This window comes from Columba livia, chromosome 2 (genome assembly GCF_036013475.1).
Source record: "Columba livia isolate bColLiv1 breed racing homer chromosome 2, bColLiv1.pat.W.v2, whole genome shotgun sequence".
Taxonomy (NCBI): domain Eukaryota; kingdom Metazoa; phylum Chordata; class Aves; order Columbiformes; family Columbidae; genus Columba; species Columba livia.
This window is the reverse complement of record NC_088603.1, coordinates 11,960,681-11,986,795: the sequence shown is the minus strand read 5'-3', so window position 1 is coordinate 11,986,795 and position 26,115 is coordinate 11,960,681. Positions and strand designations below refer to the sequence as shown.

Sequence of the window (26,115 nt, the reverse complement as noted above, 5' to 3'; positions counted from 1 at the left end):
TCGAGTCCACCACTGGCTGAATGCAGAGCATATAGGTGCAAATAGGGATACGCTGGCAGTGGTGGAAGCAGGTGGGGAAGGCAAACGCGGTGCAGGGCGTCGCAGCTGTTGTCTTTCTGGTGTAGAACGACTGCAGGCCTTGAGCACGTCGCTCCTTCCCCGCCCTTCTCGGTAAAACGGGGACCCGCAGATCTACTTCCAGGGAGCGCTGCTGGGATGAATAAATGACAGAACGCTTCACCGGCCTCGCCCGCAGCCACCGCACACGTGCGAAGCGCGGGGCACCGCCACCCGGCCCCGGGGCGGGCGGGCAGCGGCCGCGGCCCCGGGGCGGCGCGGCCCATTGCGCGGCCGCGGAGCGCCGCTGGGGCGCCCCCTGGGGGCCGGCGGCGGGGGCGCGGCGCGGTCACGTGCCGGTGACAGCGCGGTGCCGCCAGCAGCAGTCGCGGCAGCGGCACCGCAGCGCCGGGCGCCGCCGCCAGCCCGAGCCGGGCGGGGAGGAGCGGGCCGGGGCCGGGGCGCGGCGAGGAGGGGAGAGGCGGGAGCCGCCGCCGCGGTGCGGGGCGGCGGGGGGGTTGGGCTGGGCCGGGCCGGGCGCGGCGGGGAGCCGATGCGGAGCGATCGCGGGCGGGCGGCGGCGGCGGGAGCAGCCATGGCGGGGCCCCGCTGAAGGAGGCGGCGAAGGAGGAGGAGAGGGGAGGAGAGGAGAAACCTCCGCATTCCCTCCCTCCGCGCCCCGTCCCCCCGCGCGGACCGCCCGCCCGCCTCCCCCCTGCATGCCCGGCGGAGACCGCGGGGAGGACTCAGCCACCCGCCGCGGCCCCGCCGCCTTCGCTCTCCCCGCTCAGCCGCGGACAAAGGGGGAGCGCGGGGCAGCCAGAGGAGCGGAGCGCCCGTCCCCGCCGCGCGAGCATGGCGGACCGCAGCCTGGAGAGCGTGTCCCTGCCGCTGGAGGTGCGGGCCCGGCTGGCCGAGCTGGAGCTGGAGCTCTCCGAAGGTAACGGGGCGGCGGGCGGGGCGGGCGGCGGTTGGCGCGGCCGTGCGGCGCGGTGCCCCCGGGCCGCTCCCCGTACACCCTGCGGCCCTGCTGGGGGCCGCGCTGCTCGCCCCGGCCCCATGGCGGCCGCGGGCTCCCCTGACGGTCCCCCCCGCTGCCGCCGGCGGGCTGGCGGAGGATACCGGCGCGGATGTTTTGTTCTACCTGTGAATTCCCCGCTGGCGGGGGCGGGAGGGGGGCTCTGGCAGCGGGGCTGGAGTGCGGGGAGGTGGAAAAATCCGTGGGGCTGGCTCGGAGGGGCCCCTGCCCTGCCAAGAAAATGCAGCTTCGCGGAGATCCGCCGGGTACCTGCCCGCAGAAATGCTGCTCTTGGGCTGGATCGAGGGGCTCGCCACGGAGTCCGCGCAGCGTGTCTGTCGGTTGCAACAGAATACCCCATGATAAGGTCGTTTTGGACAATGCTAGCGAGGTCGCTTGGAGGAAACGATTTTTTTTTTTTTTTTAATTGCGGGATTTATTTATTTTATTTTTGTAATGTGTATAATTGAAAGCTTGTGGTGGTTTTCTCGGCGTGGTTGGTTGCTCCCGTGCAGCCCGCATGTCGCCGCTGCCGTGGCCGGGGGATGCGCAGGAGCCCCGGCCCGCCCGCCGCTCCCAGCCGGGCTGCAGCTCCGGGAAGGACCGGGGAACACGGCGCGATCGGCGCCTGTCAGGATCCCTGCTGATGGGGATCGGGCGCCCGGAGTGCCATCGCCTTGGAGGCGATTTTAGTGGATCAGATGTAATTTGTTCCTCCCAGAGGAAGAGAGCAGGGAGTATTTGTATGTACTGATGCCAGGCTTGGCTCTTTCCTGAAATGCAAATTGCTGTTAGCTGCCCTCCTTATTTTTAAATAGAAAAAGACAAATATTCGGTTTCATTCACCACCAAGAGGCCACAGCACTGAACAGAAGGGGCAAATGACCCAGCATGTCCCAAATTAGTTATTGGAAGTGGTCAATACATTGAGCTGGCTGTCTGTCTTTCTGTCTTTTTGTAACGGTTTGTAAGGGCTCCAAGCCAGAAAGTAAAATGCGCTCGAGCCAGTTTCATCAGCAGGGAGGAGCTGATGTTGACATTGTATTTTCCTTTTAACGCTTTGAGGGTGAAGAGGAGAATGAGCTACTGGGATTGCTTGTGGTGCTCATTTCTGTGCCTCCCCCTCCATGAGAGTGCCCTGAAAACCCAAAATAAGAGGAGTTAAATACAATATTGCCTTCTGTGATGCACTGCCCGTCCATTGGCCCTTATCTGTGGTAGTGAGGGTGGGAGGAAGGACTGTTTATATCATAGTATACGTGATCTTCTCGCTTTGTGCAGAAAATGCTTCTTGGTGTGTCTACACACTAACAAGGTGCTAATTAAAACAGCTGTTGGTAAATGCTTCCAGAAGACCGACATCAAACTGCCATAGACCTTCAGTAAGAAATAGGCTAATTCGGTGCACTGAAGTTGTAATATAGCTTTACGGTGCAGTTGCTGTTGCTGCGAGCGTGGTCCAAGAAGGCTTTGAGGAAGTGGGACGTGGTTTGCAGTTGGGCATCTGTATCTGCACTGCTGTGACTGCCCTGCAGCTAGAGCTGGAATGAATTTAGCCCTTTGACAACATTTTTCCTTCTGTGCCCCTGAAGTTACACCCAGAAAATGAGATGGCTCATGTTTTCTGACTGTGGCAGCCTGATTGAAAATCAGTTGGAATTGGGGTGTGGGTGGAGAAAGGGTCAGCAGCCTGGTTTCAGAGTCTTCCCCCAAGCTGCTCTTGATGTGCTCTTAGTTAAGAACATTACAGTGCTCAGTGCCTGAGAAAATGAAATCGTTCACTGCTTCAAGCTGCTGCCTTTAGGCACCCATGTTGCAATTACTGGCGTGTTCCCTAAACTAATCCTTACAGATAGTGGGATCGGTAATTGTTACGGCTTTGTTGTGCTGTAGAAGGCTGGTCATACTCTGGCTGTGCGAACTCGAAGTTAAATGGTTTTCAAGGCAGCTTTGTGTGTCTTTCACCCTGAACTTGCAGCACCTTGCATATGTGCTTAACTTGACCTTAATGAGCCAGTCCTCTGGGTTCAGTGGAGTATGTTCACTGAGATACACCCATTCATGTACATAAAAGTTCATAAGACTGAGGTTTTAACACGTGTTATGCTCATGACGTGTTGGGGTGTCTCTGCTGCCTTCGTGAAGCAGGAAACTGTTGAAGGCAACAGGCAGGCGGCTGCATGTTTAAACATGCCTTTGGGTCTCATTGATAATGTTGGGAGCTGGGTGACTGCTGTAAATTGTGCCCCTTCTTAAAGCGCTTTCCCGAGTCAGACTTGCTAGGAAAATGTTTTTCAAATGCTGGATGCCTGAATCGGTTTGTTGTATTGTTTGTGAGCCAGAGTTTTTCAGTTCTGGTGATGCTGAATGCTGTGGGTCTTACAGATGCCACTTGTAGCCAAGCAACCCGGTTCTCCAGTGCCAAAACCTGTTACAGACAGCGCAGCTTTAGGAACAGCTTCTGAAAGAAAGCTGCTGCTGCTTTGTGGAAAAGAGGGGAGTGCCAGCAGGATTGTTCCAAGATCGCCTCTTGGCTGTGGGCTAGAGCTGTCTCCTTCCTCTTGGAAGTGTCCTGTGAGATGATAGCGCGGGTCCTACCCATGCACTGCGTCTGAAAGCCTAACGTGAAATAGCTGGTGTCTGCGTGACCAGACAGCTCGCACTGTGTCACCAGCACAGCGGGCACTGTGCAGATGTTATAATTACAGCCTGCACTGGTAGTCATCATGTGTTTAAGTTTGGCTGTGGTGTTTTTGCCCCCCTTGTAGCCAAATTCCGCGTTCCCTGTCGAGCTGCGCACCGGGCACAGCCTCTCTCGCAGCGGGGATGCTGGCAGGAGAACCTCAGGAGGTGGCTGCTGAATGAGTCGCATGTGCTTTTTAGGCGATAGGGCAAAGTGCCTTTTCGTGCATGAGCGTTTGGGCAGTTCTGCACTGCTCGTTGTTTGAGAGGGAGGAGCGGTGTGTTGGGAAGGTGTTTTTTTGATATTCTGCTAAGATTGTGGCAATCCTAACCCCTTGGTTTTTGCGGGTGAGCCACATGCCTTCTACCTCCGCTTTGTTGTGGTCTGAATGGGCTTTTTTGTTTTAAACATAGCTATTTAAAAGGTACTATGGATGCAAATTAGGATAACCATTTTTGTTAGTTTCACTGTTAAGGTGTAGAAGGTGTGGATCAGAGTCAGAACTACTCAGCAGCTCCACTCCTGCCGTGCGGTGAGCGAGGGAGGTGGCCTGGCCCTGGGGGTGCTGGGAATGACTGTCACCCTCGTGTGTTGGCACATCACATCATATTCAGCTTAAGGCATCAACACCGTGCTTCTTTATGGTCTTTTCACTTCATTTTGGGAGGGGGAAAATACTTCTGTGTTTCTCAGAACACAGAGGCACATCATTGGTTTAAATGAGTATTAAAAGTTGTGGAATCATCCTTGTCCCACCTGATATTTTGAAGACGTTTGTTTTGCTGTGTTCGAGTGAATGTGCCTGATGCTGGCACGTTACATACGCGTTCTTTTGACGCTCTGTAGTAGTTTCCACTGAGTGTACTAAAGCTTGTGTTGCTCAGAACTGTAGCCCTTCTAGGCTGATGCAATCAACATGTCACTCTGCAGTAGTTGTTCTTTAGGGCCGCTTAGAATTTTACGAGGCTTTAGTTTTCTAACGATATATAAAATTGTACTGGGTGGAAATAGATGAATCATCTTGTTTTTTAGAATAGCTTGGGGGTTGTTAACTGAAGAACTGATTTAATAAAACCAAGAGTCCTGAAATGTACTGTCTTATTTAAAAAATTGTAATTCTACAACCCCTCCATTCTTAAAAGCACTTCAGAATTTAAATAAAAAGCCCACAAATACTTTTCTCATTTTCCCCTCAATTTAAGGGTGTACAAGGTTATATTGCTCTTCCAATTACTTCCTGAACCAAAATTAATTGGGAAAAGATGCTCTGTAGTTCTTCCAGTATTTTATCCGAGTGTCAGATAACATAGCAGAAACACTTAAAGAACCACAGACGCCACATGGAAAATGTGAAAACCATCCTGTTCGCAAACTATTCTTATATTCCATACTATACTTCCAGTCCTCTTCCATTTTAAATGTACAAGGCATAGCAGGCTTTGTTTTTTTTGAAGTCTGAACTTTTATCCAAAGAGCACTTCCAAAAAAGTGTCATCAGATCTTTAATGACTGAGGGTTTATTCCCAAAGGTACTGGACATGCACTCAGCTAATTAATCTTATCCTCAGCTTTCGTTGTGTTGACTAGCTTGATTATATTTGGTAATATTGTTTGGGTTGATTGGGTCATTTTCTGGCCAGATTTATTATTTTATTTGGTATAAGTTCTGTCTTTCGTTGTCTGCATGTAGTCACAGGGTTGGGGCCAGAGAACTGTAGTTAGCTCCTCTAGTTATTATTTCTCCATAACATTTTCCAGCTGACTCTTCACCTGTGGAGAGGCTTCAAAGTGTGAAAATTTCAATAACTACCACACCTCTGTGATTTGGGATGCAAAGTCATCCTTTTAATTCACTCCTTGAGAGATAGTGCACTGCTTAGCAAGTGGGTATCACCTGTGCGATGACAAAGTGTTAACACTCTGAGTTTAGGTGAGAAGTGAACTAAGAAATTCAATACTCACATTTACTTTGTGTTGTTTTTTGAGCCATAAGGGTGCAGTTGGCTCATGGTTTTAGCTCTTTTTTTCTGGCTCAGAGAGGACTGATTTGCTCAAAATACATAAAGCTGAAATTTTCGTGTAAGCTGCGTACAAGATCTAAGGCTTTAAGAAAATATACCAAATACTATGGGAATTACGATGAAGTCAAGAGCGCTGGTAATAGAAACTTTTCTTTCTTTTTAAGCTCCTCTCATCAACTGTTTGTTTCTTGGATGGTTCTCAAGTTGAAGAGGGACAGTAACATGATTATTTTAAAACAGGTTAAATTCACTCGAATAATACCCATTTGCATTTTAAGGCACTGGACTTTGAAGTAATCTCCTTTTTGTTTTTTAATGCCTATCCACTTTACTGTGCTGTTTGGACTTGACGGCTTTTCATGAGTGGTGATGTGTCAAAAGGATTCTCTGCCACTCATTCAGCTGAAGTGCTTTTTTAATGCCTTGTAAAATAGACTATGCAAATCTCCAGGATGTTCCCGGAACAGCTGTCCCAAAGGCATCATGTAAATACACCTTTATTGCCAGCTGACGTTGAGCAGCGTGGATGCCCAGGGGTTACACTTGATAGATGATTCAGATGATCTGTGCTGCATTACACAACAGATATCCTCAAAAAACTTCTCCCAAGGACTTGTGAAAATTGCCGGTGGGGTGTCAGTTTTATAGGTAAAACAGGCGGTAAGCAATGTGTTTGTAATGGGGAGGCGGGTTGTGCGGAGCTGCTCTTCGCAGCTTCAGGGCACGTCTGGGTGATCCAGCTGCACAGCGCGGGGAGCAGACGCTTCCCCTGCCAAACCAACGCACCTGTGGCTGGGACTCAACCTGCTGCTTCGCTCCTGAACGGTATTGACCTTGGTCATTGTAAGGAGAGTGTTGTTTTCATCCAAATAGTCTTTATTCTAGCAAACCCGATATCCTTTGGTATTGAAAGGATTCAGATTTAGCACACCTCTTTCCTTTGTGTTTAATTTTTCTCAGGGAAAAATATTTTTGTGCCGTGTAAAAGGCAGATACAAGAAACTAATTTTTGATGCACGATTTGGATTGGGAGCAGTAGAAAGATCAGTGTTCCTCTGAAGGGACATCAATAGACTCCTTTAGGTTTTCATAGCTCAGAATGGATGTTTGTGGTGTGGTACAGAGAATCCTAAATGTACCATAGCTCTTCTGTACTTAAAAATGCATTGACTGCATTTTAATTTTTTAAGAGGCTATTTGTATAACGTGTCAAGCAGGACATATAATTTTTTAAAAATAACTGCTTTAATTCCCCGGCAACTGTCAGACAAGATGACTCACTGCGGTATAAGAATTCACCACAGCACATCACAGATTTGACACAAACTCTTAATCCCTGTAAAATTATGCATGTATATTCCTCTACCTTCCCGGTGGGTGAGCTTCGTTTTTGCCAAACTCCTGATGATCCCATTATGCCGTCTCTCCTCCTCCGCCTCCTTTTTTTCCCCTTTCTTCTGGGGAATCTCGGTGCAGGCAGCCGCCCCTCCGCGGGCTCTGGGTGCAACTGCTGCTTCGGAGCCTTTCCTGATGCTCAGCAGCACCCCGATTCTCTCCTTTGGGCCTGTGTAAATCAAACAGTTGTGGGGTGGTTTTTATTTCAGTAACATTAGCTAGGGCTTCTGATTTGCTAGCTCCAGTAGTATTTATTGCTAGGATTAAGTATAACTTTAAAACATGTATGAAACTTGATGGGGACATCATGATCTCCTGCGATAAAGAAGCGAATGTAGGAATAGGAATAGTCAAAGCAGTTCAGCTTGAGATAGATGCTGGGGAGACCACGTCCATGGCTTTGGCTGGAGTCTCTGGCTGCAGAAGAGGAGGCTCCTGCCCTCAGGTCGTGTGGAGTCCTATCAGCCTGTGGTGGCTCTTGAAGCATGGACCAAGCTGTGCCATGGTGCTTCTCGGAGTCCCAAACACAATCGATTGCTGGTCCTTGGCAGTGTGATGGACATACAGCCTATTTGACATATAACGTGCAGTGCTTTGAGCAGCATTAAGTGCTGCGGTGTAGGTAATTGTCACATTATTTTATAGCAGAAATTAACGTTGAAAAGCATACAATGTCTGTTCTCAACAACCTCTTTTTAAGAGTATCATGTGGAATGGTTGGATGACTAGAGAAAGAAAGAACTCTTATGAAGTATCTTGATAACCTGGAAGGAAAGGTGTTTCCTATGACTTTTGAAGGGACTGTTTGATTTCCTAAGACTGAATTGGACCATCAATAGGCCATCTTTTGGGATGCTTGAGGTGGTGTTTGCTTTTACACGTATGGCTGGGTCTGCAGTTGTGACAGTTGAGGGGAAGAAGGGTTTCTTCAATCTTATCTGTTTACATTGAAGTAAAAATGGATGTGAGGACCTCTGTTTGGTCCCGTTTCTCTCTGGATCCAGAAATCATACCTCCATGCTATGACATCTGTGATTTCTTCATTTGAATCTTGGCTTACTCTGTATGTAAGATTAAAATATCAAATCAAGATCTTCTAAGTCTGGTCTGGTAGGAGCTGTTCAGAAGCCAGGGAAGTGTTCCTTAATGAACCCTGTGACAAATACTGGAGTGTCAGTCATGGAGCCTGCCTTTTTGCTGGTGGTTGAAAGTCTGTCTGGGCTAGCAAAAGTTCAGAGACGTTTTGTGGACTTAGGGACCCAAATGAATCATGCTGACATTCTTTTTCCTAATGTGGAGATGTCCACATGTCCATAAACAGCCTGGCAAAGATCCTGGCAACAATCTCTTCATAGAAAGAGGCCTGGACTGTCCCCTCTGTGTGGCCCCTCCAGATAGAGTTACGGAGTATTAGCAGGATGATTACAGGGCTATTGCATCTATTACCATTTAATGAGAAAATAGACCAAATATGTCTTTGGGATTCTGGTATCTTATTACGGAACAGTTCTGAAATGGTACAGTTTCCTTCCGAAATACATATACTGCATAACTACAGGCTCATTCAGCTATATGTCTCAAGGTCATAGCAAATGATGAAACTTCACCAAGAGGATACCCTTGGTCATCTTTACTCATATTTTTAATTGTTATAATTGTGAGGAGAATGAGCAAAATGTAGTGTTTTGCGTGCTGTGCGTCTGTTGTTGAAAGAAATGTTATTCAAATAATGGGATAATACTTGTGTTGAATGCCTGAACAAATAAAATGATGGCATTGTGGTGGCATGTGGACAGTTCAACTTTGGTAAAGAATCTCAAAATGGAAATTGTGTTTTAAATGCTAGACTTCTTTGACAGATGCCTGAGAATGAACAAGCAACAATTATCTAGAGAAACAGCAAAATGCAGAAACATCCCTACTCTTTACTGAATGATGACAAGGACAAACCCCTCTGCTGCATTCCCTGGAAGAGCCCAATTTCATTTGCCATATATTTTAGTCTAAAAATAATTAATACATTGTTTAGAAGATGGTGTAAGTTTTTCTAAGTGTTGTGAAGTGAGGGGTTAACATTTTTTAGGAAAAAAATAAAAAATACTATTGGACTCTAATTTTTATTTTTAAGAAGGCAAAAAATGATTGGCAATACTTTTATCTCTACATCTCATCAGCTCCATGTTGTAAAGGAGAAAGTTGGTTTGTTGCCTTGAGCAACAACGGCGGGACTAGCAGGAATTAAATTTCATGGGTTTTTTTATAACGGTGAAAAAAGAGTCTTGCATTTTATGTTTATGGACTTTATGTAGCTAATGCATTTGACACATTCCAGTGACAAGGTTTTATCTGTGTCCCTTACAAACTCTGACTTCAGTCATACAAGTATACATTTCATTCGGGAGAACTTGACACAACAGTTTGGAATAGATCTTTAAGAGTGACCAAGAACAAAGACATGGACATTGGGGATAAAAGCAGTCCTAATAAGCGTTGTTAACCGGGAGAAAGATGGGGAATTTATTTTGATTATTTGGCAAAGGTTGTGTTGGGGAAGGGAGGAATACGTACAGTGCAAAGTTAGTGCGGTGTTAGCAGTCAAAAACACGAGAAGATCCAACTCCTAGGAATGGAGATTAGACAAATTCAGATTGGAGATAAGACAGAAAATATTAATAAGACTAAAAAAAAAACACTGAAACACTTGCATGCCAAAGAAGTCTCAACAGTTTTCTGAAAAATATCTACCTGCTAGTAGACTTGATAGAAGGCTTCTTTCTAAAAACTACTGAATGTAAGAAGTTTGTGTATTTAGATAGATATGTAAACCACTGAATCCACCCTGGACTAGAAATATACCAGTTTAAGTATGATAAGTACTTTTGTAGTGACATTTTATAAATGTTTTAGTCCAGTACTATGGTCTTTTCCTGGTAACTTCAGAAACCGCTACAACAGTTGAGAATTTCACGTTTAGTATGTTTTCAGTAGTTTACTAGTGATGACTTGACATTTACTTGTAGTAGTGATTTATCTTAAATCAATATTGAACACTGTAAGGATGTGCATACATTTCGGTTTGAGGGGATATCAGATGCAGCCGCTCTGATAATGCTTGTTTAAATACTGACTACTCATATATTTACCTGTAGCTCTGGGGCTTCTGAATGAGCATAAAGTGGCAGAAAAATAACATTTTAAAAGGCTCTCTTAGAATTTATTACGGATAGCTTGATCATTGGCCTTCACATATTGTCCCTTTTGATCATTTGGATAAAGAAAAAGAAAGCACCCACTTCTTCTGGAAGTTAATCCTCCTTGCATTCTGTTCCCTGATACTTTGGGGAGGTGAGGCCTGTACACAACAACAAAAAAAGTCGCAGTAAGACCAGCTACTGTTTTATTTTCCTGCTTTAGTTGTATATTTCCTTTTAGTCTTTCATACAGTAGATAGGATAGGTATTGTGGTGTATATTATTAGTTAACAAATCTGTGAATATTGATTCTTTCCCTCCCCTTTAGTGTTTTTTTTTTTTTTTAATTATTATTTGTAATTCCATATGTGATTTTAATGTATTTGAACCCATGTTTTCCAGCATACTAAGTTGCAGCTAATGAAATGCCTTTGCCTACGTTGAGGGCAAACCCAGTTGTCACGGGAAGGTTTTGTCAGGATGGCTGCTCTTGGCTCTGGTTGCTTTGCTTTTGCCTCCCTGGCCAGTCATGGTACTTGGATTTGCTCTTTGTGTCGTGGTGATAGGTGAAGAGTATGGGAGGACTAGATGTGTGTGTCTGTGCCTTTGTGTTGCCATCAGAAAGCCTGTGGAAACCGTGTGGTTTATTGAGAGTTTCACAGGCTGCTATCTTTGACCTCCAGAGGCGATGACTTCAGGAGCACCGTGGCATGCAGGGAGAACATCTTTGTCTGCAGAGGCTGAAGGTATTTCTGTTTGCTTAGCCCAGACACCTTTCCTTCTTGAGCACAATGATGCTTAACTGGTATTGTCTGCTGATGGTACTTCTGAGGAAGACTTAGGGCTTCTGGCTAGTCTGGTATTTCTTCATCAGCTCTGAAGGTCAGCCTGCGGCCTCTGCTCTGTCCCACCAAGGACGCCATGCGGCCCAGCAGGGTGACTGGGTCATCTTACGGAAAAGTGAGTGAAAAAGCTGCGTGTGGGATGCCTTGAGCCAGAAATAGGCACAGTGATGTTCAATTTCATCTTTAACTGCTGGACCTTTTACACATCTGGTAACTTCTGGTAACCATGTCCATAGCAGTTTTCCCCCCATAGTACACAATATGTATAGGAAGCCTGGGCTCTTTCTTATCTCTGTCATTCTGGGAGGAATCTAGGCTGGTTCATGCGCCAGCTCTTTGTACTATTCAAGAAATATGCTGGGCTTTTTTCTGTCCTGAAGGTCATGCAAAGACCATAGTATCTCTGAAGCTTCTGGAATTTCAGTCTGAAGTCCTCTTATTGTATAATGCTGTTTGTCGTTCCTAGGTCATGGTCTGATTTTGGCTGACCCACTGAATGCTTTTCTGTCTATTTTGACAGGAAAATACTACCTGCAGTGTTAGGTCTGTTGCACATCATTCAAAATGTCAAATTTGTATGTGTGTTGCTTCAGATGTGCTTTTGCTGATCATGATCATAATTGGTTACTTCTGGTAAAAAATACATATAGTTTCAGATTTAACTTCCTTTATGAGCCATTCTGCTTCAGGATATGCCAGAAATAACTCCAGACCTCATCTGCCAACTTGTTCCTCTCTACTTTTTTAGGACTGAAGCAAATTGAGTATCTAGGACTGTGTTAGACTGAAACTGGGAAGAAAGAATCCAGCTCTTCAGTTTTTCTACTTCTGTCAGAAATCTGCTCTAATTCGTGCCCAAAGAAGTGTCTCCCCTGACTTCTACCTAGATAAAAGGTTGTTTTGCTAGTAGGGGCCTTGTGAAAAGTAAAAGTTGGAAAATGGTGTCTGATAAATGCCACTGAAATGTCTTATTTAAGTAATTATAAAACATGTTATGCGTGTTGCTTCATCAAAAATTGCTTGCATGGATATGTTAGGGTTAAGAGGGAGAGAATAAGCATCTGAGTAACCGTATCCTTCTGTAATACTATGGCATCCGTTTTTCTCCAGGCTCTTTTTGGAGATACTGTCTGACTTGTCATGGGCTGGGTCATCCCCTCTTTGGTTTCTGCATCCTCCCCTGAGCCCAGTGAGGATGGTAAAGCAGCCTCACCTCCCAGAGCTGGGCTCCTTCGAGTGTACAGACGAATTACAGCCAAATTCTATAGGAATTGGAATCAAGGGGGTGACTGAAGTCTCCCCAAAATAGAAGTAAGGGAGTACTCTCAATATGAAAGCTAAAGCTTCAGTTCCAGGGGGCTTCAATAAGGAAGGAGTGTAAGTTTTGCCAAAATATTTTCTTGTATTTATCCTTTCACTCAGAATGAAGTCCAGTCCACCTAAAAATAAATGGCAAAAACTATGTTGGCATCAGGACTGCACTACTGGGTGTACTTCCACTTGAAGCTGTGTCTGGATAGTCAGAAGCAATCTGTGATATTTAAGGATCCATGCCAGGGTGTATGGTAGAAAGAAACAAGATACCTTTTCTTCTCTTTGTGTCTAGTCACTGCTGGCACATTTCAAACAGGGACTTTACATAGGTGAACAGGCCAAGATGTACTCCCCATGGCAAGATAAGGACCCCACTGAGGACTGGGAAACCAGTCCATACAGAGAAGTGGTTACCAGTTTGCTGGAAGCAACTAGTGACCACAGAAGCTCTGCAGTGTTTCTGGTCCTTTGTGAATGGTAACACATGGTTGGTGCCACCATTCCGATGTGGCAGAGATGTGCTCATGAGACATGTCAGGACCGACCTGCTGAAAATTGAAATATTTTATTCTCAAGTTGATTTAAAATTATTGTCTTGGGGCAACTAACTTGTTTACTACTGGAAGTCAAAGACTGTAGGGGCACTAGCTGGGGTCTGTGCGTTCTGCTAATTGTGCTTGATGTTTGCTTTTTTGGTTATTGCTGTTTACTTCTACTTTATCATGTTTGGTTAGAGCTCGAGTAGGATATTCTCTACAGTGTGAGGCATTTATGGAGAAATGTGCACCTTGAATTTCTTGAAATATCATCAGGAGATAAGTCGTGACATTTATTTTCCATCTAAAAATGCATCTCTCTTAATAATTCGGTGTGGCTTCTTTTTTTTTTTTTTTTTAATTCATGTGAAACCCACACTAAACAATAATACTGCTTATGGAACCTCAAATTGTAAAGGGACTACTTGCAAGGAGCTGGCAATGCTGTCTACATGATGAAAGCCATTTAAATTGTTCAGGCATAAAGCACTGATTAGAAACCGTATCTTCGAATCATCTTTGCATATGTATGAGTCCACCTGTTACACAAGCAGTGGGACGTGCTGAGTGAAGAAAAACAACATCATTTGTCAGTTTAAGTCTTTTAAATCCGAAGTGGAGCCTTTTGTGCCTCGGTGCCCGATACCAGAGAGAGATGCAGTTTGTGTTCAGCAGGGCTGCATTCACGTGATGGGCAGGGGCTGAGTTACTGCTCGCGGTTCTATATAAAGATTCCTGCCCCTCCCCGGCGCTGTCATTTAGCACAATGTGCAGCACGCAGGATGGCTATAAAACATCCCTGAAATACTGAACTGTGTCTCCTTTCACACTTGTGTATGGAAAAGAAGAAACAAATCAGGGGCCGCCTTCTTGGCTCGTATTAACTTGGCGGCTGTGTCGGGTTCAGCGCCAGCTGAGGCTGAGTCAGGTTACGTGCGTGAATTTTCAGGCCTGGCCTATATTCAGGTGGAAAGTTGGGGGGCTGCATGGTTGGTATATCCTGCACCTCTGCACAGTGCAAGTGTTTTGCTCAGTTTAGACTTTGGGCTTAATTTGAGTACCTACAAAAAACAACTCCCAGCTTGTAACACCAGCACTGAGGGTGCTGCAGGATGTGGGGTGCAGCTGGCTTTTGGTAGTCCCATCCAGTGTCCCTGCTGCTGTTTGCAGATTGATCATCATTCCATTGATGCTTGATTAAAAACAAAAAAAACCCCAAAAGAAACGAGAAGAGGAAGAAAATCTTGAGGTGTTTGTTTTTTTTTTTTCCTTCCCTTAGGAAATGTCTTTTTGTAGCTTTTGAAAGTTGGATCAATTTGTCAATTTGCTGCATAGTGCAGCTTTGTCAATAGCTGCACCCTACTGAGAACTGGGGCCTGAACAGCATGGATGAGGAAAAGATGGATGCGCTGGGAAGGACTGTGTGTATGGAAACATCTTAATCCAGTTTTGCTGCTGAATAAAGTATTTTATATAACTACACTGCCTGAATATAAGGAAAAACTTTTTGCCCAGGGAGTTTGTGGACTCCTTGTCCTTGATGACATCCAGAAGCTGTCTGATGTGCTCCAGAGGCTCCTTCCAGCCTCAGCCATTCTGTGATACACCCTAAAATTTCCACCCTTTCACTGAGCAGTAATTTTGCTCTTCCCAGTGCATTTCTCATGGATTTCACACTGTCCGTGGTTCTTGGAATGATGTGCTCAGTCTCCCCTGTAGGATGTTCATATCTACTACTAGTGGCTCGCCAGCTGAGGTCTTCTGCAACACCAGGTTGTGAAATTTCAGTTGTAATTATGCCGTGTGCACAAGTGATAGTCAACAAAAATATGCAACGTGGAAGGTGAAGCACAAAGCATTAAACAGATATTTGATTTTGAAACTGTTTCACTTAAAATGATGTTACTGGTTTTTGTATGCAAAACTTGATAATGGCAGTGAATTTACATCTTATGTAATTGATCTAGAATTCAAGCGTGGGTAAGGTTGCCTGTGATGATTTTAGTACTGTCATTATGATCATCACTCAGGTATATGACTGTCAATTAAACAATTCCTGGTGTTTTTTCTGTATGGTAGAAGTATATGCCTATTTATGTCTGTGGAAAAATAATTCCTTTGTTCTGTCAGGAGCAGGGAAATGGATAGAACTAGATGGCTTTGAAAATCAGTTTGGTTGATTACTTATTAACACCAATTTTAGATATGAAACTATTTTGAATGTTGATGAGACCTTTTATTATTTTTATTGAAAACTGTTGTGAGAGTTGCATGTGACTGTAATAATGTACTTAAATGCTGCATATTTTTCCAAAGTTTTGTGTTAGAAATGCAGTAATGAATCCTCCTGACTGAGTTAGAAAGCAGTCACCAGAAACGCTGGCATTGTGGAACAACCCACAGTAAGACTTTATGAAAGCTGTTTGATCGCTTTAGTCCTTGGTTGAATATTTGGCCTCACGCTATTAATTCTTTCCCCGCCACCAGGCTTTCTTTTTCTCTCTATAGAAAGATAATCTGGACTGTACATTTTTGGGTATGAACACAGCTTTTAAATATGGAAGAGCTTCCATATCCACATCGTCTCCTGACTATTCAGTGAGCAGCTGGACATAGCTTTTGCAAGAGAAAGTTATGCAGAGTATGGTCCCAATTCAGCAAAGCATTTTAAGCATGTGCTTCAGTCTCATTGCCAGTTTAACTTCAGCAAAATTGTCACATGTGGAACAAGCATATCTGTCTCCAGCATGGAAAAACCAAATCTTTGGCATCTTCATTGCTTACTTAAAAAAGAGAGTCAGTGATAATCAAGGGATCGACAGTCTTTCTTTTGCATTACTGTGTCGAAGGTTAGGGGGTCTTAAAAACTATTTTTTTTTTAAAAAAATGATGTTCCTCTATATATTTAACATTGTCAGTTCTCTAGGTGAAGAACATCAGAACTGCCCATATCTGGTTCTTATTTTGTATGCTTTCTCTGTAATTTATTGAATTTATAGATTTAAAAGATTTTGGGTGATGACTTTCTTCATTTCCAGAGCATGAGTTTGGAGGCCCTCAAACTGAGCTCGCTTCTGTCCTGCAGCCTCAGACACAGAATTGTATCACCCACATTCTGTCTGAAGAGGCATCTTCGGTTGCCTTCAGGGTAAAGATAGTGGTTGCAGGTGTCAGGATGGCAATATGGGATTCCAAGACCTGAAATCAGGTTGATGTAAGTAAGTTAAAATCCCATGCTGCAGTGTACAGTGGTAACCACAGTTGTCAGATGTGCAGGAGGGGAAAGCGTGAAGCCTTGTGGTATTTGAGAATCTCCTTCAAAGATCAGGCTAACCAGGCAACAAGGAGAAAATCCACTTTTATTTCCATGAGATAGTGCATATCAGCAGAAGAACATAATATAATAAGTGTTTTGGTGAAGGATACATTTGATGTGCTTGCCATGTGTGATGGAGAGGGGCCTCCTGTGTGCACCCATCACCTTCATCACAAGCGCACGCACCTTAGAAGCCCAAGGCAGGTCCTTGTGTTCAATATACCTGATGCCTTTGAGTGACAGCGAGGAAATGAGGGATTACAGCAATTGCCTTTTCCTCCTAAATACAAGGATGTCTGGGTACCCGTTTTCTGGAAAATGTTTTGAGACTGTTTTTCTACCTTTCGCTGCAAGGCGGGAAGAGTGAGGAAGCAAGGAAGAAAGGTTTTAGTTTTAGGGGTTTGTATTACTGTGAACAAAACGTGAAATAAAAGATTCTGTTCAGGATTGCAGAATACAGTTATGACTTGTTTTGCATTTTTATTTTCATCCTTTTCCCACCCATCGTTGTGCTTTCCTTGGTGTACCTGGCGTCCCCTGAGCTTGGTCTGAAGGGTCTCTGTTTTCTCACTGAGCTTGTTTTGCTTCATGACGCTGTATGAAGATGTAGTGGCTGCAAGGAGCTCGGTCCTCTTGTAATATCCCACAATTATGGTGGTTTAGTCCTCTTCTACTGTGTTTTGTAAGATCTAAGTAATGAAAGGAACTTTGGATTGTTTGTTCAGTGAAAGGAATGGTCTGCAAAGCCTGGTACAAAATTCTTGGTTGTACCCACTGCTATGGGGTGGGTTCCTCTGTCGCTGTGATGGAATAGCTAAAATTTAGGCATAAAACTGTATTTGGATAAGGACCATGTGTTCCATTAAAGGCTAAATATGACACATTAAAGAACCTAAGAATTTAGCTGTGAAAACATCTCTTGAGGCAAGGATTTATTTTTGGTGACATTTAAGGAAGTAGCTTTTAAAATTGTAAAAATCAGTACACGGCCATCATTATTTTTACATGCAGTGTGAGTGTGTATGTGGGCATATTTAAATGTGGAAAGGAATATACATGCAGGGAAGATGGGGAAGGAACAACCTCGCGCACCGACTCCTCGAAAGAACAAATCTTCCCGCTGAAGGGCACGTCATGGGCAGCGGCTGCTCCCTCGGGGATGGGCCTGCGCGAGTGTCCCCCTTCCAAGTCATGGGTTTTTCCTCAGCTTTGTGCCTCAGACATGCAAACCCCTTCCCCACCACGCTCCTGATTCCTTAAGTGACCGCTGAGGTCAAGAAGGACAAGGCACAGATCACTGTCACTAGGAGGCCTCCTAAATCCCGACGGGGTACGTGGGGCTTCTTGATGTTCAGTCTCAACTGTCTGGTACAAGAAGATAAATTTAATCCTATTTATTTATCGCTTCTCAGTAGTGTTTCGGCTTTTATACTGACTCACGCTCTTTCTAATGAGTCACCAATGCTTTTGTTGTGAAAGGGACTTAACAAATACGTTTATTCCAGTGCGTTTTGTGATGTGTATGTTTCTACTTGGTCACATGAAATGAATTACACGCTGCTGTTGCTGAATTTACAACAATGTCTTTTGGCTTGAAACAATTAACCGTAATGACCCTTGGTACCTCAAAATACACAGTGAATAAAGTCAAACTCTATTGTACATATCTTGAGGCTTACTTTAACATGTTGCGCCTTTCCGATTGCAGTATCTGGTGATCTCTGTAGGGGCATTTTGTTACAAAATGCTCTGGCTCCCACTGAACCAAATTCAAAACTGGAGAAAATTCAGACCTGTGTAATTGGTTGGGAGAATAATGAGAGAGGGAAGATGAATTTGGCAGATGAGGACACAGAAATGCGGGAAGTCTTTGGATGGAAGGGAAGGAGCTTTGAAATGCGAAGCTGTCTCAAAGGCTTCTCAGCAGCGTTAGGCAGAAGTGAGCACAGGAGAGGTGAACTGCTCTGAACTCTGAACAGGAGCCCTTCTCTGGCCTGGGGCTGGTGGCTGAGAACGTGCTCACACCTCCCTGGCAGGGACGGGAGCAGCGTTTGCTTCTCACAGCCTGGGCATGGGCAGAACGGGCAGCAGAGCTGTGGCGGTTTCACCATGGGAGGCAGTGACGGCATCGACAGAACCTTAATTTGCTGTTCTCCTGAAATGTCTCTAGATGAACATGTGCTCTTAAAGTTGTATTTCCAACCAACACAGAATCATAGAATCATTTCAGTTGGAAAAGACCCTCAGGATCATGGAGTCCAGCCGTAACCCAACTCTGGCACTAAACCATGTCCCTAAGAACCTCGTTTAAACGCCTTTTAAACCCCTCGAGGGATGGTGACTCCACCGCTGCCCTGGGCAGCCTGTTCCAATGCCTGACAACCCTTTCTGTGAGGAATTTTTTCTTAATAGCCAATCTAAACCTCCTCTGGTGCAACTTGAGGCCATTTCCTCTTGTCCTATCACTTGTTACTTGGGAGCAGAGACCAACCCCCTCCATGCTACAACCTCTTTTCAGGTAGTTCAGAGATCAGGTCGTCTCCCCTCAGCTCCTGTTCTCCAGGCTGAACAGCCCCAGTTCCCTCAGCTGCTTCTCATCACACTTGTGCTCCAGACCCTTACCAGCTTCGTCGCCTCCTCTGCACTCTCTCCAGTACATGTCAATAAGTGCTCCAGCATGTAAATAATGTAGCTCAAGATATGAGCAGTGATCATTTTACTTTTTTCTGTGCTATTTCATGGATTCATGGGTTGATAGCTGTTTTGTTTGAGTTCTTCTTTCAGGTCAGAATAAATTCTCTGATCACACACACGAAAAGGTTCTCTCAGTATTTCCTAAATCACGTCTAATGTCCTGTGGATGAACTACAGTTCTTATCAGATGATCGTCCTTTCCTGTGATGGGGGAAAATCTGTACTTAGTTTCCAGCTTGAACTTCTGCAATGGTGATTCATCGTCAGGTCTTAGAAAAGGTTCTTATGTTTAGGAAAGCAATACTGTATATGGCTTCTTAAAAAAGTGTTAGCTTTGGATATCAAGTTATGTATTATTGACAAACCTGGGGTTGATATAACATAGTATGTTGAAGCTGGACTCCATTATACTTTAAGAAATGAAATGGCTACTGTGAGAGCACTGTGCTATCACTTAAAACCAAGAGCAAGTATTCACATCTTTCTTTCCAGTCTGTTATAAAAGGCTATGGGGCATTTTATTGTGGACTGTCCTGTGAAAAACTGACTGCACTGGAAATTGTAGTATGACATTCACATAAAATAAATTTATATTGGAATTGGGTCGTGAAGTTGTGTGACTGTGGATTATATTATTTGCTTCTGGAAGTGTGTAGGTACAAACGTTGTTGCATGGGACATACTGTTTTTATTATGGCGTTTGGTCATATTGAAACCAATTAGAACTGAAAGACGAGGTTAAAAGTGGGCATATACTTGGGACTTGCATGGTTAAGGACTTTGCTGTCTAGGGATGGGTTACAGACCTGGAGGTGGAAGAAGAAAAGCATCCACAAGGGTCTGTAAAAAGAAAGGATACCTGGAAAACCCTAAAACAGGTCAACTGGTGACATAAGGCATTCACTGTGAGGAAACCAAGACGATGAGGCATCTCAGCCACGTTGGGAGACTGCACTGTATCCAGCAGTTTTAGTTCCAGCAGCACTGAAGTGAACACAAAACCTGCTTCTGCAACTGTTTTTAAGCCCCGTGATCTTTACAAGTATTGGTGTGGTATTCAGCCTCAAAGACTTGAACTTCCGGAAGAATTTTATTTGTATTTTTTTAATCATCCAAGTAATGTTTGATTTTAATACTGTGCGCTGCAAGAGTAGTCCTAAAGAAAGAATAACTCTGAAGGTCCTTTCAATTTCTTCTTTTACTGGACTAAATGCTCCCACTTTTAAAGCTGGATAAATAGTATTCTGGATATAACTCTTCACTTTTTTAGTATGTTCTTTTAATAGGCAGGAACTGCACTCTTGGAAACACGTGGTTTTTCTTATTCCCTCTTGCCCTTTTTCATGTCTGGCACAGACTATGAAGGAAAAACAGTCCAGTGGACAACAGGAAAAACACAATGTTGGAACATATTAGCAGTGAAGCAACATGTTCTTCAGCACCAAACCTTCAGACAGGTTCTGTTGTCCCCCTCGGTGTCATTGTCCCCTGCTGCCTGCACCGTCCCTTTGCTTGTGGGCCAAGCAGGGGCGGGTGAGGCTGTGTCCTGGTACCCACCTGTGCTTAGTTCTGTGCATCCACTAATGTCATGCTTAACATACACACGCTCACTTCTGCCACGTTTGCTGTGGCTTTCGTGGCTGTATTCAGAGGAAATGGTCGCAGCTGAAGCCCAGGAAGAACGAGAGCACGTCTCTGCAATTAACTTCACCAAAAAAGCTGCAGCATGTTTGGAAATGTTTAGGTTGATGTTCCAAGGGACGTATTTGACTCTCCCACTCTATTCTTCAGGGATTTTAATGCCTGCATCCAGTTCAAATATGATTCTGGAGGTTATTTTTCATGCTGGGTATAATACTGAAAAAAATGTGGTTGATTTTTCAGAGTTAATCATGGTAGTTTATCAGAAGCTTTTTTCGTGGCTCAAAACCATTTAGTGTTCTTGTAGCTTTTGGGTCTTCTTCTGTTAATAATAGTAATAATAATAATAATAATAATAATGATGATAATGATAATAATAAACCCCAACTCATCTGATTTTGGAGAATACTGAAGAGGGTGATGAAGGACAGTCCAGACCCCCGTAGGCAGCCAGTTCGGGTAGAATCTCCAAGCGCCCCGTTGTCTATTTTTAAATGAGATGTCCACATCGTTCAGCTGTGAAAGGTGAGTATCTGAAAATCATGCAGCAGTTTACCCAAACAGCATTTGGATTCTGTTCCAGAGCTCAGGTTTGCATGAGCTGTTGTTGAGAGGAGAGGGGACATGAGGATGTGCCGCAGTCCCGGCCGGGTGCAGCGTGGTGCCCATTTGGGGTTCACGAGCCCGTGGTTGGTGGCTGGGAGTGAGGGTATCTGCCCGGCTTCCCATGAGGAGAACTCACTGGGGGGAAGCGGGAGGAAGAAAACAGAGCCGACAGAAAAATAGTTTCCAAATTGAAAGCATTTGCTTTTAATCACAGATTCCAACAAATACTTTTTCTAAGTTTTGACATCCTGCATTTTGGTCAAATTTTTTTCTCTATTTTCTTTTTTTTCCATGAGCTGAAGCCATGGCCGGGTCCACTGTGCAATTTCCGAACTATTGCTTTAGATTGCATCATAGTGTTAAAACTAAAGTTTTAACCCAGAATATCTTTCTTAGAACATGAAGCAGATGACCCATTTTAACCAAATCATGTCAGTTTTAAGCAATGTAAACTGTGGCACCAAAAGCAAGCTGGATCAAGCTGTTTGTGATGTCAGTGGGTACTTCTTTTTGGAAGCTGCAATTTTATGCTTGTATTTAGTGTATTTCCATAGCCTTGGGAATTGGGGGGGGGAAGAGTGAGGTGTGGAAAAGTATGTCTCGTCTTCTTGATTTGTATTTCCCATTTCCCCCCCTTGTCACGCCTCTGAAAATACATAAAATCAATCCCTTCAATACATATTCTTGCATGTTATTAATGTATTTTTCAATTTGTTTAGGATTTGAAATATATTATTAAAACACAAGGATAGCTTATAGTAATAATCAAGAGCCAGCCAAATGCTTCTGGGTAGTTTGAAATTATCATTAAAAAAAAAAAAATCACAAAAAGCTTAAGACAGTTAAACTGTTGCAATGTTGTTTGCAAAATAGAAAGCAAACTAGGGATTATTCTAGCATGAAACAGAGACAATGCACAACTGAACACATGCTTGGAGTCGGAAAAAAGTAGCGATTGTAACTACAGATCCTTGGGCTTAATTTCCAAAACAAATAAATGCAGTGTGTCTGAAGAAAGGACTGTGTTGTGTTGCACTCGTTCTTGCTGGTTTTTACACCCATCTAATTGTTGTGCTAATATCAGAGAGTGGCAATGGAAATTCTGTCACAGTGTCTCAGTGTTTCGAAGTCTAAACCCCTTTTGTTTTAGATTTTTCATGAGTAGGGAAGTGAGCAGAGAAGAAAAATGTGATTTAGGAAGTTATTAAAGTGCTGTTCCAGATAGGGACAGTCTTGATACTGAGGGGTAATACTTCAACCCTAGTCTATCGCAGAACCTCACTGACAGAGATGCAGAAACATCTTCCAGCTATACTGATGCTTCTATTATATGGTGTGGGGTTTTGTTTGGTTGGTTGGTTGGTTGGTTTTAGTTTAGTTTATGAGACTTCTGTCCTGGTACCTCCCCCGGTTGTCGGACTGCTTTTACACTTACCTCTAAGGGGGTGCAGTTGTGCTCAGAAGGAAGGGATTGACTCAGATATGTGTCTAACAGTGTAGATTTGCCATCAAGAAGATGTAAAGTCTTATTTACAACTGTTTTAAGTGAAATAAACAGAGTTATCTCTGATGGTAATGACTGTCATAGGTGCAGTAGTTTCAGATTTGAGAAATTATTTATTATAGGCTTTTGATCTAAGAAGCAATAATGTTAGCATTTTTGGGTATTTAAAATATTTCCCTTCATAGCACTGATACATTCTTCTGTCTTTGCATCTCGTCTTAAATGAGCAGTAGTGAGGTTGACTGACACTTTGCTGCAGAGTAACTGGACATCAGCTATTGATGGCAAAGAGAATTTGTAATATCTGAGACTACTCTGGGCTAGAACTTTGATTTTTGCCTTATTTTCAGTAAGAAAAAAAAAAGGAAGCGGCAAAGGCAGCCTTAGAAGTCAAGAGATGTCAAGAGATCTCCTGTGAAAGAGGGTGTTAGAATAGTATGACCATGCACCATTTCTTCTGTCCCTTGACCATGACACAATCCAAGAAAACGCTCCATTAGGAGCTTACATTAACCCATAAGAAGGGCGGTATTTAATTATGTTTAAAAGGTGTCTTGTATATTGATGCTTTTTCTTAATCAAACATTTCTGTCCCACAAACCCCGGCTGGAGTGGGTGCGCTGTCGGGCAGTGTTTGTCGGGGGTCAGCATGTTTTTGGGGGGCACGGATAACAGCACAGAATTGTTCACTCTTGTTCTTGTTTCTGTTTAGATTCATAAATCTTTTCTGTTTTAGCAAACAGAATATTTTCTGTCCTAGCAAAAGAAACAAACAAACACAACCCAAACAATGGGTAAACATGCCCAGCTTCCATACTTATCCCAGATTTCTATGAATCTGCTGCATTAATCTAGCTCCATTTGCTTATGTTGGATCTCTCCATAGAAGACTGTTTTTGGCTCTCATGCGCCTTCTAAATGGGTGCCACTTGCTGTAACAATGTGCCTAATGGAGTCTAATTCTGCGATCTGCAGTTTTGGGGTTTTATTATTACTAATGTGTGGTTTCAGATATTGTGGACATTTGTTTTTATGAATTGTTACAGTTTGTTTTGTAAAATGATAAATAAAGTTAATAATTAACCACATTCTGCCAAGAATTAGTGTGTTTTTTGGTTCTAGTTGAGTGACAAACTAGGCAACCCATAAGTATATCCCTGAATTTTCTTTTAATGTTCGCAGCCCTAGATGGGTGGAGTTGATCCTCATGCATTTTGGTGGCATCATGCCACATCTGGAATATCTTTCTTGTGCCACATCTGTCTGGATGAAGCGGCAAAGAATAATTCCAAGTGAACAAAAATGATGCAGCATTACAAAATATCTTAGCAGTGTCACTTTTAACAACACTGTCTACCCTGATATTTGTTTAGTGTTTCTCATTAATTTAGTGCATCCACGTGTGTGTATCGACCTATAGAATATAGGCCTGGCTGTGATGCTGGAAATGCAAGCCAGTTATTTTGCCTTAAAGTCCGTAGAATCAATATGGTCAGATGACATAATCCCAAGTCTCATTGTTAAATCACTTGCGTTTTGCAGAGGAATGTTCCTACCACATGTTAATTTTGAGTGGACAGTGTTTCTTTCTGTGTATGAAGCAGCACATTGTGTTGCAGAAAACAGTGCCACACAGTATCAGGCCAGAAATGTAGATGGAAAAAAAATTCTCAACATTCATGCGTTCCGCACTTGTTCTGGGCACAATGATCTTCCATTGGGTTAGCTGTGTAAAGGTCTGGTGTGACAAGATTTTGTTTTATCCCTTTCCTATTTTAGTATATCTTCAAAATCTTACCGGTGTTACATACATCTTCTACCTTCTGTGTTGTTATTTTCCCTTTCTACATAGATTACTGCTTAGGGCATATCCCCAAAGTAAATTTAGCTGTGTCCCAGCTCTGCCAACAGCCACAAGATTAAATGTATGTGTTCTAACTGGTGCTGTTCTGATGCAGAAAGTATTGAAGATATTCTTGAATTCTCTGGAGGAGCGTTCTGCCCGCGTTCTGAGCACCGCTGTGAGAATTTCCATACCTGTTGTATCTGCTCGCTCATGTTTTAACCATGAGTTTTAAAGGAAGGGTTCTTAAAGGTCTGGGATTAATGGGCATTCATTAGAGCATCCTGTAAATCTTTATTATCTTGTTGTGAAGGGCTCCAGCTGTAGAAGCACACCTGGCCCATCCATGGAGGGCGGTTCAGTACAGAAATGCTGGGACACCTCCTCGTTTGTCATTTACCTGGAGTATCAGAAGGGTCTTTAGTAATGGTCAACCAGGAGAACAAGGGGTTGAGATTGAATATTTACATCAGCTACAATAAAACCCCCCTTCTGTTAAGTCACTGTTTCCTGCATCCTTTTTTCCCCAAAGACAAATCTTTCATTTTCATTTTATTGTTAGGTAAAACTGCTTTTACCTAGGAGAGACGTACCAATAAATACTGAGGAGCCATTACTGGAAAATTCTGACTCTTTCTGTGTTTCTCAGAGAGTATTTCAAGCACACTCTTATTTTCCCTAGGCATATATTCTGGTGCTGACTTGTTTCTTAAAAACTTTTTGACTGTGTTTCAACTGCCTTCACAGATGCTTTATGTGACAATGCTGCAAAGAATTTCATCCCATCCTCAAAACCAATCCAGGCAGTGTCCTGCACCAGGTGTGGGGGACCCCATGGTTGACATTGCTCATGAGCAGCAATGAGCCGTTATTCTTGTCTTGCGTGGTGCCTTATGGAGTTGTCAGTGTCTTCAACAGCAGTTACTGGTAGTCTGGAGATTAAAACATCACTTCATAGTGCAAAGATAAACTGGCCTGTGCTGCTGGGAAATTGCTTACAGTGTGAAATGCTACATTTGTGTCACTCGGGGTAAAGATTTGAGGCTTTTTATAAGGTTGCAATCAGTTTTAAATGTCTTATTGATTTTACAAGCCTTATATGACTCTGTTGGCTTAAAATGTTTTGAAAAAAATCTGTTTGACCTTCAGATATTATATCTAGATCACAGTTGTGGATTTTGCTAGAAGAACAGAAAAGTTTGGGGAATGTTTTATTTTTTAAAATTGTATTTATATTTTTAATCCAGGTCTGTTAGAGGCTAACAAGGCAATATTGTAGAAAAATGATAATTTATTGCATGTTATAGTAGTGATGTGCTTCTTAAGGGAACTGCTTTAAGTACATTGAACAACAATATCTTTTCTTAATCTTATTGTGAAAATATTACAGTGTGATGGCTGGAGAAATGGAGACTTAGAGGTGATTGTGTCTGATATTGTAAATAGCTTGT

At 43.5% G+C, this 26,115-nt stretch overlaps 1 protein-coding gene across 3 annotated transcripts in view; it reads left to right on the top strand.

Annotated features, from left to right (window-relative positions):
• Positions 1-549: 549 nt before the first annotated feature.
• DIP2C (disco interacting protein 2 homolog C) overlaps positions 550-26,115 on the top strand; it is a 322,911-nt gene continuing 297,345 nt past the window's right edge. The window contains exon 1 of one of the 3 annotated variants that reach the window (XM_065050486.1): positions 550-997. In XM_065050486.1, the coding sequence (XP_064906558.1) occupies positions 913-997 (85 nt within the window). In that variant the 5' untranslated portion in view covers positions 550-912. The remainder of the gene's footprint in view (positions 998-26,115) is intronic. The other 2 variants (XM_065050483.1, XM_065050485.1) reach the window with 2 other exon arrangements.